Source organism: Lepidochelys kempii, chromosome 10 (genome assembly GCF_965140265.1).
Source record: "Lepidochelys kempii isolate rLepKem1 chromosome 10, rLepKem1.hap2, whole genome shotgun sequence".
NCBI classification, from domain to species: Eukaryota; Metazoa; Chordata; order Testudines; family Cheloniidae; genus Lepidochelys; species Lepidochelys kempii.
The window spans coordinates 62,852,094-62,871,207 of NC_133265.1; the positions used below are offsets into that span (position 1 = coordinate 62,852,094).

Below are 19,114 nucleotides of genomic sequence, written 5' to 3' on the forward strand. Positions count from 1 at the left end.
GCCCTTCACTTGCATGGGGAAGAGTGAATAAAAACCACTCACCCCATTTGGGTGCTCAGTCAGGACGCTATCTACAACTTTCCAAATTCACAAGACAACTGTCTATTCTAGCCAACTCAGCCAGCAACCAACAACATGGGGAAGCACTTTTGTGCAGGAGACTTGATCTTACTCAAGGCCTCTGCAACTGCTGGTATGATGTGAATTAAAGGAGAAAGTCATAGAAAAAAATCGAGGAAAAAATGTAGATAGAAAGGAGGGAGCATTACATAAGTAAGGGGGGAGATTTCAGATGGTCATTTTTTTAAAAAAAAGGCATTTTGACCGTTTCCCCACAGTTAAAAATTATGCATGTCACCAACATGAGAAGTAAGCAACCATACATAACTACTGGCATCCCACAAGAATACTCTGCTACAGATCAAGTTATTCAACACTGACTAGTATATTACAATACGATTGAATGTCACAAGTCTACAGAGATTATATCAATCTTAAACCTAAATTGACAGCTGGAACTAGAACCCAAATCTAGCTAAAGAACAGGACTGCGAGGCAGAAGCAGTCAACCCTTCCCCTCATCATCAGTACATGCAACAGAGGAGGCCACCAGGGGTACAAAAAGACGGTGATCAATACATGTTGGAAACAGGATAATAAAGCTAGAAACATTTTCAAACAAAGAATTTCCTTCAGGAACACCACCAACTGTATTTTTTCTTCCTATAATTATATATTATTCCCAAAAAGGTCTTCATGGTCATTTTGCTTTACATTGGTTGTTGTTATGTTGCAAACAGGAAACAAACAGCTTTGAGATATGAGTCTTTATTTTTAGTAGTGTTTCTTTAGCAGGTTAGAAAACCTGTTCTGTACATATCAAATGAATTCAAGAAAGAGGCACTAGTCTGTCAGCATAGTTTCTTAACCAGTGCCACCAAAAGGGGCTGTTTGCTACCCAATACCCACCTCAGGGTCAAGGTCATCCAGAACAGTTTCCAGTTGTTTCAGCTCTTCTTCTGATAGCTTGCCAAGAATGTCATCCTCATCAAGATCCTTGTACTTGTCCAAATCTTTTCGGAATGGAAGTGTCATGTCTTGAGTAGCAGAAAGTCACTAAGCTTTTCAAACTTCTAATAGAGACTGAGTTCTGTTGTTAAATGGAGCTACAGAAAGAATAAAAAGAGCACAATTCAGGACATTTTCTCAAAATCACTGTGTTGCTTCCAAGTGTACAAGCGCACTTCCTCCAGAAAAGTTTCCCCCTCCATCACATGTATACATCAATTTTTGCTGTTATACAGTAGCACATATCATAAGTGCCCTCTGGTTTTTATCAAATGTCCATTACCAAACTATCTAAGCACTGCTAGGCTCCTAGTAGCCATTTAAAAATCTCCAACCCCCCAGACCAAATCACTCTGCATCATGAAAAATTCAAGTTTTGACTTATAATGTTGATAGTGCCAATTTTACTTATTCTACTGATATCAATAGGCCCTCAATACTAAAGGATTGGAAAAAGACAAAAATAGTTATGAAACAGTATTTCTCGAGTCTAAGCCTTCCTATTGTCATTAGTTTTTGCAAGCAACTGACGTCAAAAGTTTCCGTAGGTAGTTAAGAATGATCTTTTACATTTTTCTTGTTGGAGGTCATATTTACAGCTTGTTTAGAAAAGGCACAGTAAAGGAGACAAACTACAAACTAATTAGGTAATAAACAAAGACATGAGTCAGCAATAATGGCAAAGGAAATTAGCCATCTACTTCTGCAGAGTGAGTTGTATACTGATAAAGTAACATTTGACTGTGTCAGATTAAAGACAAATACATAGTCAAAATGCTTAGCTACTCTTTCTTTTTAAGTTTCCTAAAAACCAGTAGCCAGATGATCAAGAGATATCTATTCAATTTTTACTTTCTGGATGCCTGCTGGAGGCCAAATATATAGAGAATCAGGAATTAAGAATTCCCTGGGTCAGGTTTTTTCCTTTCTATAACTTGAAAGAGGCCAGTTAAAGCCCAGTGACTAACACTGCAATATCTCTCACTTCATTTTGACTCAAGTATGTGTTAGCTGTGAATTTAAAAAATCCCTTGGACTGACTTAATACAATAAGTCCTAACTCAAAATTAATGTAAAAGGTTTAAATAGAGCAGGTAGTTATAAAAAAGCATCTGCCCAGCAAAACAGTTAAAATGTTCAGGAATATACTACATAATCTGACGGCTGAACAAACTGCATACCAGAGACATAATTTATTCTCAATTTCATACTCTGAAAATGAGATTTTTTTAAGCAACCTACACAACTTAGAGACTTCCATTATAACTAGCAGAAGTTACTTACTACCTCATACAATCAGGAGCTATCGATTCTTATGAAGCTTGTGTATAAGATACAGCCCTGGTCTACATGACAAAGTTAGGTCAGCTTAGCTACATCGCTCAGGGCTGTGGAAATTTCATGCCCTATGCAATATAAAGCCAACCTAATTCCCAGTGTAGACAGTGCTAGGTTGGTGGAAGCTACTGCCTTTTGCAGAGGTGGATTTACTACAGAGACAGAAGAACCCCCTTCCACACTGTGGGCTTCACTATGGCACTAAATTGGTGCTACCACAATCAGTGCAGTGGCATTGATTTAGCGGGTCTACTGAAGACGCTCAATTGATGGGAGACCGCTCTCCCATTGATTTCTGTATTCTACCTCAACGAGCGGCAGAAGCCATATGCACACACATATATGCAAAACACCACAGCTGAAGGTGGAAGGAGAGAGGGATATTCTACTTGATTTTTTCCAAAAGCATAAAGTCATGGAGATGTATCCCACAGCAGACTTTGGGAACAGGGCCAAGACTACTGGCCTGACTTGAACCCCACTGCTGCTTCCGGCAGGAATAATCTAGAGAGGCTGCGCATGCAGCCAGAGTCAAAAGGAACGTTGGTTTTATTTATCCAATGCATGCACAAAGTGCCATTGCAGGTGCTTACATAACACACTGCATTCATTATTTAATTTCTGCAATTTTAATTGAGTCCAGGCTACATGATCTTTGTCAGGCCAATAAGTCATTGTTTCCTCACACACATAACAAACAAAATTAAAAATAAATTAAAAAAACAACCCTATCTCTTGGCTAGTCTACAGCTCTGTTTACTGAATTCCTTCATCTTATTTGTGTACAGTAAGGGAAGTCTCCTGCTGATTATTTGTTCACTGCATGTGTCCACTGCAGTTAGTCATGTATGTCATGTATGTTAGTCATGTATGTTAGTCAGCATGCTGTTTTACACTCTCAGACTGAGCAAACAGTGGGAATGTAGGCTAAGATTTCTATGGTGCACACTACATATACTTTATAGATCAGAGGTTCTCAACTGTTTTCTTTCCGAGGGACCCCCCCCACGCTATAAAAGCTTCACGGCCCAGCTGTGCCACAACTGTTTTTCTCCATATAAAAGCCAGGGCCGGCATTAAGGGGTAGCAAGCAGAGCAATTGCCCAGTCCCATACTCAGGCTTCACTTCAGCCCCAGATGGTAGGGCTCAGGGCCCCAGGCTGCAGGCCTTTGGCTTTCTAGCCTGGGATGTAGCAAGTTTAACCCCCTGAAACCCACTTGCAGCCCCGCAGGGGACCCCAGACCCCTAATTGAGAACCTCTGTTATAGATAACAGTACTACAAGCAAGTTCTGTTCAGCCAGATTTTCTTGTCAATTGTTCTAACAAGAATGACAGTTTTTGATTTCTGCCAACCTAGAAGAGACTAACAAAGGCTACAGGTACATAGTGCTTCAAATAGTTACAACTATTCTCCGGGTGATCTCACTATATTAAAACTTAGTATTTTACTAAAGAAAACTATTACCAGTTGTAACACTGATACTTCTGTGACTGCATGTTTGGTATTACTAGGACATCCAGATGCTGAGCTACTATGATCAAACACAGGCTAAATTCTCAAGAGACTGCAAAAATGTCACGAAGTTAAAGTTAAATTAAGTGACTTCTGCCAGGTCTCCCACTAGCTTAAAGGAACAGCCTTAGTCTGACAGTTGGCCAGAGGGGGGAGTGTTAATATTCTGTGAAAACACTAGGAAATGGATGGACTAGACAGGGAAATAGGGTCCCGTACTCTTCAATATTTTAATTAATGACTTGGATAATGGAGTGAAAAATATGTTTATAAAATCTGCAGATGACACCAAGCTGGGAGGGGTTGCAAGCACTTTGGAAGACAGGATTAGAATTCAAAACAATCACCACAAATCAGTGAACTGGTCTGAATTAAACAAGATGAAATTCAAAAAAGACAAGTACAAAGTACTTCACTTAGGAAGGAAAAAAAAAAAAACGTACAACTACAAAATGGGGAATAACTGCCGAGGTGGTCGTACTGCTGAAAAGGATCTGGGGATTAGAGTGGATCACAAATTGGGTATGAATCAGCCTTTTTCACAGCTGCATTACATGGGTAATGTTCTAGGGTGTATTAATAAGAGTGTTGGATGTAAGACACAGGAGGTAACCGTCCCACTCTACCTAGCACTGGTAAGGTGTCAGCTGGAATACTGTATCCAATTCTGGGTGCCATATTTTAGAAAAGGTGTGGACAATTGGGAGAGCAGCAACAATAATAAAGGGTTTCAAAAGGTTTAAAAAAAACTGGGAATGTTTAGTCTTGAGAAAAGATGGGTGGGGGTGGGGGGGGGGAGAGAACCTGATAACAGTCTTCATTAAGGGCTGTTATAAAGAGGACTGTGATCAATTGTTTTCCATATCCACTGAACGTAGGTCAAGAAGTAATGGGCTTCATCTACTGCAAAGCAGATTTAGGTTAGATATTAGGAAAAACTTCCTAACTATAAGGGTAGTCAAGCTCTGCAGTAGGCTTCCAATGGAGGTTGTGGGGGGTTTTAAGAGCAGGTTGGACAAACGCCTGTCAGGGATGATCTAAGTTTACTTGGTCCTGCCTCAGAGCAGGGGGATGGACTTGATTTCTTGAAAAGGAGGACTTGTGGCACCTTAGAGACTAACACATTTATTTGAGCATAAGCTTTCGTGAGCTACAGCTCACTTCCACATATCTATTCAGGGGACATTATCATAGGGCCTAATCACATCAGCCACACTATCAGAGGCTCGTTCACCTGCACATCTACCAATGTGATATATGCCATCATGTGTCAGCAATGCCCCTCTGCCACGTACATTGGTCAAACTGGACAGTCTTTAAGTAAAAGACTAAATGGACACAAATCAGACGTCAAGAATTATAACATTCAAAAACCAGTCGGAGAACACTTCAATCTCTTTGGTCACTCGATTACAGACCTAAAGGTGGCAATTCTTCAATAAAAAAAACTTCAAAAACAGACTCCAATGAGAGACTCCTGAATTGGAATTAATTTGCAAACTCGACACCATTAACTTAGGCTTGAATAAAGACTGGGAGTAGATGGGTCATTACACAAAGTAAAAATATTTCCCCATGTTTATTCCCCCCCTCCCCCCACTGTTCCTCAGACGTTCTTGTCAACTGCTGGAAATGGCCCACCTTGATCATCACTACAAAACTTTTTTTTTTTCCCTCCTCTCCTTCTGGTAATAGCTCACCTTACCTGATCACTCTCATTATAGTGTGTATGGTAACACCCATTGTTTCATGTTCTCTGTATATATAAAATCTCCCCACTGTATTTTCCACTAAATGCATCCGATGAAGTGAGCTGTAGCTCACGAAAGCTTATGCTCAAATAAATTGGTTAGTCTCTAAGGTGCCACAAGTCCTCCTTTTCCTTTTGCGGATACAGACTAACACGGCTGCTACTCTGAAACTTGATTTCTTGAGGTCTCTTCCAGCCCTACATTTCTAGGATTCTATGAAAGTTCAGGTTTATGCAAGTATGTGCTTAAAAGTGGTGACTCAAAATTAACAAAGGACACCATCAATTTAAATTCTGTACCTTATAGTCTAGCACAGACTGCTACAGTTGCCATAGCCTGATGGTATTTCTGAAATGTTTTGTTAAGGATTCACAGTATCTGCAGAGTAATTAAACTTAACTTCAGTAGATCCCACACAATATGCATACAAACTAACTTCTGACTCTAGAACAGAAGTTTTTCCCCTTCCTTTCAATTTAAGCCATTCAGTATAGTATCTTAAAGGAAAACATTTCCTGCAGCTAATTACACAGCATTGTCAGCCACCAAGCTGCATACTCTGAGTGCCAAGTTAAGCTGTTTTTCAACTTTGTTGAATTTGAATGCACACACTCACAAGAGATTTATAATTTGAAACAATTTGCAATGCTGTCAGTGATTCGAATCTATAAAAAAAACCTCCCTGATGTGGCTCAGTAACTAATCCCTCCACCAAAACAATATGATCAGCTTCATACCATATGCCTTCTTCAACCAGGCTCTGTGCTACTTTTCAAACAACTCAAACTCCCACAACTCCCTTCCACTTACTGTCTTTAGCATGTCCACCTTGAGAAAGTTCTCTGGAAGTTACACAAGACAAATATTGGTAATATATTAAGATTCCATTTGCAGTCCATGGACCTCATTTGTCTTATATATGATGCCATATAATCACTATATTGATCTCAGAAGCTGTTCTAGCTTGCCTGAGAGTTCTATTGATAGCACATCATAAACCAATCAAGGCTCCCAAGTGATTACATCATCTGAGAGGCCTACAGGTTTCCAGGGTATGGAGATTTTAAGCTTCCCATCCATTTGCAAAACCTACAGACACCTGTTAAAGAATACAGTGGGAAACCGCCAGCCCTACCCACTGCCGACTTAGTGACAGTTGCAATTGTGGATATACAGGATATGGGATAGAACACTTTTTTTTTTAAGCTTTTAAAATAAAACTGGAAACTAACAGAACACTTGCATAATATCCTGAATCTTCTCCTTAGCAAGTTAAGCATCCCCTGACACAGACTCTTAAGTGAGAGTCCCCTTTCAAGTCTTAAGATTTGGGATGAGCCTACCATTTAAAATCATTCCTGGGTCCATTAGGAAATACCTGTGGATCAGTATTAAACTAGTTTTAAAAGTACACTTTTCATTTTTAATAAAAGGCATCTTCCAAAAAAGATTACCATGTACCATGTTCTGACAATTATATGTACTACTGTAATGTCTAGGAGCCCTAGTCATGAAACAGGACTCCGCTGTGTTAGGCACTGTACAAAGAACAAAAAGAGTCCCTGACCATCATGATTATTTGCAGAATGTGGTCTGCAAAAGAAGATTAAGATCCATATGAAACATATGCTCAGCTCCAAAAAGCTGTCAGGGTCTCCAGTAGTCTTAGCATGGGACAAACAGCAGCTCTATGCAGTTAAGCCTGTTAAGCTAGAACCCTTCACCTCCCATTAACTATCTTAAGGTGCTATAATTTACTGTTTAATTTGCATTTATTTGCTTTCCATCATTCAATAGAAACAACTAGTTTTTGAAAATGTGTTTGTGCACTATTTGATTCACTATAAAATATTGGTGTCACAGATCCACATGTCCAGTGCTTTGGAACAGCTCTGGAACAGTCCCTGGAGAACCCCTTCAGTGTGCCAGGCTCCCTCAGGGTCTCACTCTTTCACTCTGATAAGACACTTGGCTTCACTGCCTTCTTAGACTGAACCTCAGAGCCTTCAGCACCCCCGCTTCACACCGTGAGCTCCCTTCAGCTAATCCACCTGAGAGAGAACTGAACACCCAAAGGGAGCAATGCACCCCCAACTTCAAACACTGCAGTGACTCTCAGCTAGCATCATAAAAACAGTAGGGTTTATTAGCTGTCTGGAACACAGCATAGAAAGTCCTTGGTTAGCACACAGAACAGAAAGTTACAGCACGGTCCATCCTGGTTAGCCCATAGCCTCTCTTTTGTGCTAGCTCAGGAGAGTGTCCAGCTTCCAGCAGCTCACACTTAACAACCCCCCCACCCCCCCGCGCTTTGTCCTTCCCCAGTTCTTTGTTCTTGCTCCCAGGCAACCATTGTCACACGGGGCCCAGGCCTCAGACAGTAGGTGTAGATCACACCTGTATCTCTGGGTCTCTGCAGAGAGTAAACAATCTTTTCCTGCCACCTAGTTAACAATATAGTATATAGGGGAAACTAAGGTACACACAATATTCATGCAAAATGTTACAGAAAATTCCCATTCCATCACAGGAGGCAGGAAGTAGTATTTAGATTGTAAGCTCTTTGGGGCACATAGTGCCTTTTTCTGCAAAGCAACATCAAAAAACTTACTACACTAAACAATTCATTTTCACAAAAGCTTTAACTACAGCCTATGTTAATGCCATTGTTATTTGACTTAATCATTCCAGATCACATCTCAAAGTTCCCTTGTCAATCTAGGATCCGGTGTTTTCCACTGATCTAACTTTATAGTTTACAGCTTAAAAACTTTGAATGTAGAAGTCTGAAAGGTCACTTTCCTCAGAGTATATAACTAAGATACTAGAACAATATAGCTGGACTTGAGGAATTTATTCTCCCATTTGCCAGTCAAGTAGGGAACTTTATTAAGTTGGTGGGAGGGAGACAAGAGATGGAACAGGATAAAGCCATGATTTTTTGACAAATTTGACCTTTCATTTAAAAATAGTTTTTAGCAGTCATCACTACAAGTATTACATTCCAAATGTGAATTAACGCAGTGCTGCCCCAGTCTGCGTTCAGACAACTCCAATGTCTCTTCTGCTATTCCTAGGTTTATTAAGCATCAGGAGAGTTAATACATGAGACTAGTTAGAACACTATGGACAGGAGAGAAAGACACAAGAATCAGGTCACTCTGCTGCTGCCTGGGAAAATGATGAGCAACAACAGAAATAAGCACTGGAGAGAAATATTCTTATGTTATACTGCTTTATTAGCTGAGGGACCTCTGCTAATCACCTCGGAAGGACTCTTCAGCCACTTTCAAACATCTCACCTCAACACCTGATTTATTCTGTAAATGTGTTCTCTTAAAGTGTGGATTGGAACTGAATGCTTCAAAAGACCTAATTTTTTTATTTTTCCTTCAAAGACAACCCTGAAAAATTTACCTCTGGTACCTTTAAGGACAGTTTCTCAGGGCCCTAATATTTCTCTAGTCATACTTTTGTGGGGGAGAGTTGAAACTGAAATCTTAAACTTTACTGAAGTCACTAAACTGGTTGTGTTTTTTTTAGGTCAGATTTTAAAATAGAAGTGACATCATAAAAACAAACGGAGCTGGTTTTGGCCAGCAAGCTTACAGAGTTCACTTTACCCTCATTTGTTACTTCAGAATCTTCTTCCAATCAGCCCCTGGACGAATCTAAATTGGCAGGGAGAATAGGGTCCACAGGCAGATTTTATCAGCATTCCACCATCAATCAGAGACTGAAACAGTTCCAGCTGCTTAATGGAGCCTAATCTAAAGTTTTCCCCAAAGGAAGTCTCCACAATGCCAGCAACTTTAACTCTCAACATACAAGAATACACGTAACCATTTATGAACACCACATTCTCTTTAATGAAGACTTATTAAGTTATCTTCATTTACCAAAACTAGAAGAAATAAGAAGTCTATTTTAAAGTGACAAAGGCAATATGAATACCAGCACATTCTTAGTTTAAGATTATCGTTGTGGGATCCCTCATTAATAGTACTGTGTACTACTACTTAGAGCAGTGGTCTCCAACCTTTTTACTCACAAGATCACTTTTTGAATTTAAGTGCAACCCAGAATCTACCCCACCCCTTCCCTGAGACCCTGCTCTGCGCACTCCATCCCCCCACTCTCTGTCATTCACCTTCCCCCACTCTCACTCACTTTTACCAGGCTGGGGCAGGTGGTCATGGTGCAGGAGGGTGTGTGGGCTCTGGGCTGGGGGGTTTGGTGTGTGGAAGGGGGCTCCAGGCTGGGGCAGGGATGCAGGAGGGGGTTCAGGATGCTGGCTCCGGGAGGGGGCTCAGGGCTGGGTTGTGGGCTTCCACCAGGTGGCACTTACCTCGGGCGGCAATGCAGAAGGGCTAAGGCAGGCTCCCTGCCTGCCCTGGCCCCACACCACTCCTGGAAGCAGCCAGCATACCCCTGCAGCCTCTGGGGAGGGATGGCGGGGGGGTGCACATGGCTCCATGCATTGCCCCTATCTGTAGGTACCATCCACACAGCTCCCACTGGCTGCAGGTCCCTGTTCCCAGCCAACAGGAGCTGCGGGGGCGGTGCTTGCAGGGAGAAGCAGCATACAGAAACCCCTGCCCCTCCCCCGGGGCCTCAGGGTGTGCTGGCTGCTTCCGGGAACAGCATGAGGCCCCTGCCTTAGCCCTGCTGCACCACTGGACTTTTAGCGGCCGGAGATTGCAATCGACTGGCAGAGGCTCCAGGATCAACCAGTTGATTGCAATCTACCGGCTGGTGACCACTGATTTACAGCCAATCAAACCTTGGCATTTCTGCTGAATCATCCAATCAGAGTACCATGAGAGTTATAGTAATTTTGGGATAGAGCCACCTACTGCTAAGAACTAAGCCTACACCACCAACTTGTTTCATGTGCCTGGCCCCGAAATAGCAACCATTTTCTCTTCATAACCAATCCAGTCCAGAATCACTTAGAGGTCTAAAGAGTTATATATCCATTAGATGGATTCCCATCTTGGGTTATACCACTCTAATTTTTCTACAGTGCAAGTTGTAGATTTTTCTCACTGTAAATTCTGATATAGTTGGAGAAAATGCAGTTCACCTTATAATGAAATGTACATATATTATGACACTTGTCCTGTCAAATGACCTCAATCAACCAAGAGCATTTTTCTGTTCAAACTAACAGATGCCTTTGTGGGCAACTGGAATCCCTAACACGTAATCAGACTCAGATGTTACAGTTTTGCACCTCCACATACCTGCAAAGAAAAAAAAAATGTTTCCACCAAAGATTACATTTGGAAGCATCTATATTGCTCAATACTGCTATTTTTTCCCCTCTACTTCAGTAAGAGGTATTGACTCTTTTCAACAAAGCAGTGTTTACTTTTTGTGCTTGTGCTTTTAGTCCATAAATACATAGCATTAATAAAGATGCAGAGTGAGCACAATACTGGGCTGTTTTAAGAGATGGCTACATTAATCCAGATAATCTTGTCCAGTAAGATCCTATACCTGGATGCTTATTTCTTAAAAATGCAATCACCTATTCTATAGAATCAGACAAATAGGACTGAACAGCAAAATAACCTAGTAGAGAACATTATGAAATTTCCCACAGGAGACTGATTCAAGAACACTGCATTTTTCATTTACTGGGCTGAAAGCACTGTAGCAATGACAGAGCTTCTGGGGACAGCAGGTGAATGAGCTGTGCTCTTCAACACAACCAGCTTAAAGGCATTTCCAGATTTGTAAGCCTTGTTAGTCAAAGGGCAGGTATTATGATCAGAGCTAAATGCCAGACCTTGAACTGGAGAATAGAAAGATAAGCATACCAGAATAATAATAAAAAAGCCTCACACACTAGCTAAAATCCTGCAGTTATCAACTGCCCTGGGGAGGTAAGAGCAGCTGGGGCAGAAATCCCTTGCTAAGGTTACATGTATGTGTACACTTAAGGACTTCCTGCTCATATACTGCACACATGTAGCATTTTCAAAAGCTATTTGCTATTCTCTAACAAAAACAGAAAAAACCAAGTATGCTTTAGTTTTAATTCTCCAGATAGAATGCAACATAATTTCTCCCTCTTTTGCTTATTTAGCAGTGACGACCCACTCAAACACAAAAAGGGGAAAGGATATTCACTTTAAGATGCTCCTCTTATCTTTTCATCTAGAATATCAAAACAAGTTTCAGGAGTTACCAAACTATTTTAAATTCATCCTACATACTTCTTAGTCTAACAATGGAAAGAAAAGCAAAAGACCAAGCCTTCCAAATTCTGAAGGACTAGTCATGCCAAATCATTCATCCCAGTAAAGCTTTGTGTATCAAAAATCTATATACACAATCAGTTAGCAAAATGTAATTGTATAGGATACATTAATTATGTTAAAGTAAGTTTGCTTTAAGGCAATAATGTGAAATTACGCCTGCTACAATAATTTTTGATTCCCCAGATTTCTTTTCTTGTCTCTACTGCAACAGGGCATTGTAAAAACAGCTGTTTGAATATCTATTACCTGAATTTTTTTTACTGAAAATAGTCTGCTCTCTATTTTTCTGTTTTAAATTACATTCCGGGATTACCCAAATATCTTCTAACTTTGCTACTGCTGATAACATGGCAATTATTTAAAAATATTTTTAAAATAGTTGTTTCTGCCTTCCTCTAGCATTATTTTTCTAGCTTGAAGAACTTAACACCATTTTTTAGAATACATCAGCTCACATTTTACCTTTCAGAGACCAACACAGCAAACTTGTTCATGAGAATCTCAGAGCACACGGAAACAGACAAGTATATGCACATTTACACTGCAAAGGGGCCCACTGAGCCTTGTCATTCAAGTTACATGTCTTGACGTAAACATATCTCTATTTCCTGTTTGAACACAGCCTCATGAGACATTCAGTTTTCATTACCGGAAGATTTCTACATTAACACTCCATATAGTACATATCCTTCTGTTAAACATAGGTATGCCAGAAAAGCATTCCTTGGCAAGTAGCCTTCTAAAAATTATTTAGAAGCACAGTTTTTAAGTTGTAGAACACGTACAAAACAAATTTATAGAGTTGTGTCAAAGCTGAGGAGAGAAAGAGAGAGCTCTGATTCTGCAGGCCAACTTTTTAAAGTATAAATTGTAGCTATTTTATTTGATCAGTTGGGCTGCTGATAGAAAGGTTAGCACATACCTGCTATGTGGGAAGATAGAAAAATAAGTGTTTGAATTCATGTCTTCAAAACAATATATTCACATATATTAAAGATGATCTGAAGAACATTATTAAAAAATTGTGATGGGCCCTTCCCATGGTTTTGATGAAGGAGTGGCTCAGGGTTTCAGAAGATGTACATTGTTAGCTTGAATGCTTCACTTGAAGGGGTCGGGGGAAGAGGAGGGACACCTGAATTTTTAACAAAGGCTTTCTTTCCTTCTCCAAAATGTTACTAAGCTAAATAGGTATTATTTTAAAACACCAAAAATTTTAGAACATAATGAAAAAGGAGTTAAGCTAAACATTTCTAATGTAAAAAAAAAGTTTAAAAAGTCACCCCACAGACTTTTTTTTTTGGGGGGGGGCACAAAAACCATTTCAAGGCCTCTTTACACCTCAGAAAAATGCTAAACAGAAAAATGCTAATTTTTTCTCCCTTTGCCGGTGACCTGTGATGATTATTCTATTACATTTTTAAGTAAAGCGGTTTTACAAACATATGCTTCCAAGACTAACACAGAAAAGCATTACACTTCCAATTTGTTGATTGAGAATGTAGGTGTGGGTGACACACGAACATCGTGATTCCTGTAACACCAAACCTCGCTTTGCACATATCATGATTTATTATTGAATACTTAATCATCAACATGAATGAAGAAAGTTTTCAGACAGGGCATTTATTTTCCTGTACTTAACAAAACTCGGCTGGAGATCTCAAGGCAACAGACCAAGGCTCCAAGCCAGAACATATCAAGGGCCGGGAGATGGACAGAATGGTTTAAGAAACGAGAAAACACCCTAAGGCTCTTGAAGGCTGCATGTTCTAACAGAGCAAATTACAATGCAAGCCACAGAGCAATGGGTAGGGGTGGGAGGAGAGAGTGGGAAAGTTGCTGCGTTCCCATTGCCAGAGGGCATCAAGTTTCGGGGGTGGGGGGCTGGGGAGAGTGCCCTTGGAGGGACGCTAAGGAGCCTTTCAAGCCGGGGGGCGGGGGGGGGGGGGGGGCAGATAAGGCAGCGCGGCAAGGAATCCCGGGGGGGGGGAGGCGGGGAGCGCAGCGACAAAGAAAGGAGGAAGTTTCCCAGGGCGTGGAGCTGTGACGCTGCCAGAGACCCTTGGACCAAACCTGCCCCTGCTTCTGGGGACACCCCGAGCACAGCCGCCTCGCGCCCGGCTTGCGGGGCGCGCGGCTCCTCCCCGAGACCCGCCCCGGCGGCTCGGCGCCCCCCACGCCCCGTCTCCCGGGAGCGCAGGGGCTCTGCCCGCTGCCCCCAGCCGGACCTCTCCCCACCGCGGGCTGCACCAGGGCCGGGCCCAGCCCACAAACAGCCCGCGCGCCCGCCGCCACCTGCCCGCACAGACTCACCCCGGCACCAGCAGGCACCCAGCGTCCTCCACCGCTCCCCAGCGAAGCGGTTCCTCCCCCCCCGTCACTGCGCCTGCGCACCCTCTCTCTGAGCCCAGGGCAGCCCCAGGCATGATGGGAGTTGTAGTCCTGGGTGATTGGAATAGCTTTGATTCTACTGGTAGATTTAAAGCGGTGCAGTCCCCTTTGTATGGAGACGCTCAGGCTCTGTCTACACTAGAAAGGGTTTTCTGGTATAGCCATACCCAGAAACTTTCACAGTGGAGATGCTGCACATACGTGCAAAATTAGGTTTGCCAACCCTCCAGGATAGTTCTGGCGTCTCCAGGAATTAAAGATTATGTCATGTGATGAAACCTGCAGGAATATGTCCAACCAATATCGGCAACCCTACTGCAAAAAAGCCTTCTTGCCAGCATAGTTTATACCAGTTCCCTGAATAAAGTAAGCTATGCTGGCAAAAGGACTGTGTTGTCGGTATAACTGCATCTATCCTGATGGTTTTGCTGGCATGATTATGTTGGTTGGGGGGTAATTTTTTTTAGGCATAAACCAAGCCTTATTCTGGTATAAAGGTGTTTTGTATACAGTGATTATAGATGCTTATCTTATTCTGTTTATTTATTGTCTTGAAGGGCTGGGGTAAACTAGACTGGCAAGTGACATGTTAAGGCCCTGAATTTATCTTTCTAATTTCCTTGAACATGGTTGATTTCTGACAGCAACACTGACTTCTCTCTGATAATCTTTCTAACAAAAGTATTTGTCTTCTTTTCTGTCTAGATGATACAGCAGTATTATCTCCCTTTTACATGAGGAGACTGAGGAACCAAGTTCTTACATGACTTGCACAAGTTGCCATAGGAAATTTGTTGCAATTCCAGGAATAGAAACAAGGGGTGAAATCCTGACCTTACTGAAGTTAATGGGAGTTTTGCTGTTGACTTCAATCAGGCCAGGATTAACCTCGGATCTTCCAGCCTCATAAGACATATCCAGTGTAAAAGGGCATATGTAATATGTCTATTATAAATTACTTGACTTTAAATAGCTAAAATAACTATTAAATTAATGGGAGATAGTGGATGGAATCCTATATTTGTTAAAATCAATGTCAAAACTCACATGGACTTTAATAAGAGCTGAATTTTACCCATTTTATTTTATTAAATTACAGTTATTTCTTCCCCTTGGTGTGAATTTAAAATGGAACAGTCGAATATGTAAAATGGAACAATCTAACGGTGCTTTGTTTCACAGTATGAAACACCCTTTGTGTAGACAGCTATGAGGTTAAGAGAGTTCAGCTAGTGATCTGACTGGGTTTTATAATAGCTGTGAGTTTCACTTGTGAATGCTTAGGCTGAGAGACCCACAGAGCAAAACTCAGTAGTTCTGGCACCCAGCCTAAGGGTGAGTGAAGAGACTTTTATAACCACAAGAGTACTCCCACAAATGTTTAGCAATAGATTATAATCCTTCAGTCTTTAGAATGAGGGCCTCTTCCAAACTGACAGCCTAACGTATGTGTCAGAGGTCAAATATAATGCCCTTAAAGGGATTAGTGTAATTTCTTTTTCAATGGTTGAAATAAACGATATTTTAAAGACTATTATATGTCTGTGTGGAAAGCATAGCACAGAGGAGGTCTGCACAGTACTAGGATTTGTACCCTCTCTGAAATGATTTGTATGCACACAAAGACAAACAGCAGATACTGTACAATACAGTCACACTTTCATTCATAGCATTATACAGCCCATAGAAATAAAAGGAATATGCAAAGCCTGAGCTAAATAAGTTATTTATTTATTACAGGCATTTATGTGGAACTGATCTGTTGCATCTGGGTTCAATGTGTATAGTTGAAACTAAGGCAAAACCAATTTCCATTTATAGGGAACTAATACACAATGACTCCCGTAAGCATCATGGCTTTAAAAGGATAAAGACAGGACGGATATTGTCGGTAGACTAGGTATGTGTAGAAAGAAGAGCTGGACAAATAGACGTGCCTTACAACCTTTTCTGAAAGGTGCTAAGCTCAGGCTGAGATCAGTTTCATGTGTTAGTGAAGAATCTGCTATTGAAAACAGTTTAGCCCTGGATTTCTTGATATACAGGCCATATTCTCTTAGAATGTTATGTTTGATATTTAGGGATACTTAAGGAACTGGCTGAAGCAATCTTGGAACCATTAGCAATTAACTTCAAGAAGTCCTGGAGGACAGATTAGGTCCCAGAGAACTAGAGAAGGGAAAATTAGTACTTATGTTTAAAAGGGGGAGAAAAAGGACTCTGGAATTATAGATCAGTCAAACTTCAGTACCTGGAAAGATACTGTAACAAATTATTTAACAATCACCTACAGGATGAAAGGGTTATAAGAAATGACCGTCATGGTTTTGTCAAGAACACATCATGCCAAACCAATTTAATTTCCTTCTTTAACAGGGTTACTGGCCTAGAGGATAGAGAAGAGGCAGTAGATGTGATATCTTGATTTTAGTAAGGCTTTCAACACAGTTCCATGTGACATCCATGTGAGCAAACTATCACAGGTCATGAGTAGCCAGAGCTAGTAGTCAGAAACAGAGTCCACAGTCACAAGACAGGAGTCAGCATACCAGGAGATCAGAACCACAAATCAGATGCCAGGAAATCAAGCCAGAGGAGCAGGAAGCACAAGTCACACAGCCCTGGAAAGGGTGAAGCTCACTTGTACAGACAGCTTCCCATTCCTGCTGCTGGCTTAAGTAGGGCCAACAGGCCAATCAGCTACTCTGGGACTCCACCAATAGGACTTCAGGGGCAGAGAATCAAACTGGTGTTGGGCTTCAAGAATCCCAGGTAAGCAAGTATCAGCAGACTTCCAGATGGAGAGTTGGAGTATCACTGCTGCCTGCTCCTAGAAACTCTCCAGACCCACATTTGAGACCTGTAGGTCATAATACAAACAAGGGAAATAAGATCGAGATGAAATTACTATAAGGTGGATGCACAAATGGGTAAAGACTGTACTCAAAGAGTTGCTACCAGTGATTCACTGTCAAACTGGGAAGCTGTATCTAGGGTGATCCTGCAGAGGTCCAGCACTACTCAATATTTTCATTCATGACTTGGAAAATGGAGTTGAAAGACTGCTTATAAAATTTGCAGATGACAGCAAGCTGCGAGGGGTTACAAGCACTTTGGAAGTCAGGATTAGAATTCAAAACAACTTTGACAAATTAGAGAATTAGTCGGAAATAAACAAAATAAAATTTAATAAAGACAAGTGCAAAGTACTACAGTTAGGAAGGAAAAATCAAAGGCACAACTACAAAATAGGGAATAACTGGCTAGATGGTACTGCTGAAAAGGATCCTGGGGTAATAGTGGATCGCAAAGTGAATATGAGTCAACGGTTACAAAAAAGGCTAACATCAGTCTGGACTGTATTAAGAGGACTGTTGTATGTAGGATGTGGATGGTAACTGTCCCACTCTACTTGGCACTGGTGAGGCCTCAGCTGGAGTATTGTGTCCAGTTCTGGGTGCCACACTTCAGGAAAGATGTGGACAAGTTGCTAGAGTCCAGAGGACAGCAACAAAAATGATAAAAGGTTTAGGAAACCTGACCTATGAGGAAAAGTTAAAAAAACTGGGCATGTTTAGTCCTGAGAAGAGACGACGGGGGTGGGGAGGGAGGAATCTGATAACCTCTTCCAATATGTTACGGGTTGTTATAAAGAGGACGGGGATCAATTGTTCTCCATGTCCACTGAAGGTAGAACAAGAAATAATGAACTTGATCTGCAGCAAAAGAGATTTAGATTAGATATTAGGAAAAAACTTCCTAACTATAAGGGTAGTCAAGCTCTGAAATAGGCTTCCAAGGGAGGTTGTGTTGGAGGTTTTGATACACTCTTTTGTGTATCATTTTATTTTTGAGATTAGGATTGGTTTTCATGTTTCTAAATGTTTTATTGAAAATTCTGTTTGTGATGTAAAAGAAACAATTGACAAAAATTCATAGCCAAAGGGAGGGAAATAATACTGTCTCCAGCCAAATCACACAGACTGCAAAGAGGCCCTAGATTGTCAGATCTGTAACAGGAAGGATACAAAAGTAATTTATTGGCAAAAACAAAACAAAAAGGAAAGGAAAAATCACTATGGGAGGGTATCTCTATGTACAAATGAAGAGATACAGTTTCAATCTGTCAAAAATATTTTAAGGTGGGACTAAAGACTTTGGGCAGAGTTGAAAACTTCAAGCAGTTTATCAGAGAACAAATGCACAAAGTTAACTTTGCTTCTTTGTTGACACTTCATATTTTCGCTTATCAGTATTTGAATAAGCATGATGTCATTCTGGATTTAGCAAGGCCAGTCTTTGATTTTGGAGTTCTGTGTCCAGTTTGCTCCCAACCTATAGCCAGGTCCTTAACCTCTGTGTATTCACAATTCCCTCCACCCAGTCCCTCCAGCCCCAAGATTAACCCTAGTGAAAACCTTATCCATAGTGAAAAAACCCAGCCACAACCCTATGGCTAACAAAAGCCCACAAACTGGTCCCAAAGATACACCTAAACTGGCCCCAACTATGACCTTAGCTAGCACATGCTTGCAATCCTGCATCAACTCAAAACCTAATCCAAAATTCACTGACAATCATCATCTTAGATCTTATTTATAGAATGGTTCGTTTCAAAGGAATTTGAATTTGCTTTTCCTCATTGACTTTAGTACTGTACACAGATAAAGACTAAGGGTGCTCAGATCTTCTTCCCATTTTATCCAAGCTGTTCAAGACAGGGAGAAAGGAGAGATGTTGGATAAATGGCTCTGGTTTTGGCCCATATCTTATGGGAAA

General features: G+C 41.1%; 1 protein-coding gene across 3 annotated transcripts in view; it reads right to left on the minus strand.

Annotated features, from left to right (window-relative positions):
• The window catches only part of LOC140894935 (tropomodulin-3-like), a 43,394-nt gene extending 29,060 nt beyond the window's left edge, over positions 1 to 14,334 (minus strand). For 2 of the 3 annotated variants that reach the window (XM_073303864.1, XM_073303861.1), the window contains exons 1-2: positions 14,258 to 14,334; positions 970 to 1,166 (exon numbers count right to left, since the gene is read on the minus strand). In XM_073303864.1, the coding sequence (XP_073159965.1) occupies positions 970 to 1,095 (126 nt within the window). In that variant the 5' untranslated portion in view covers positions 1,096 to 1,166; positions 14,258 to 14,334. Of the gene's footprint in view, positions 1 to 969; positions 1,167 to 12,403; positions 12,500 to 14,257 lie in introns of those variants that run through there. The other variant, XM_073303862.1, reaches the window with a different exon arrangement.
• Between the last annotated feature and the right edge of the window lie 4,780 nt (positions 14,335 to 19,114).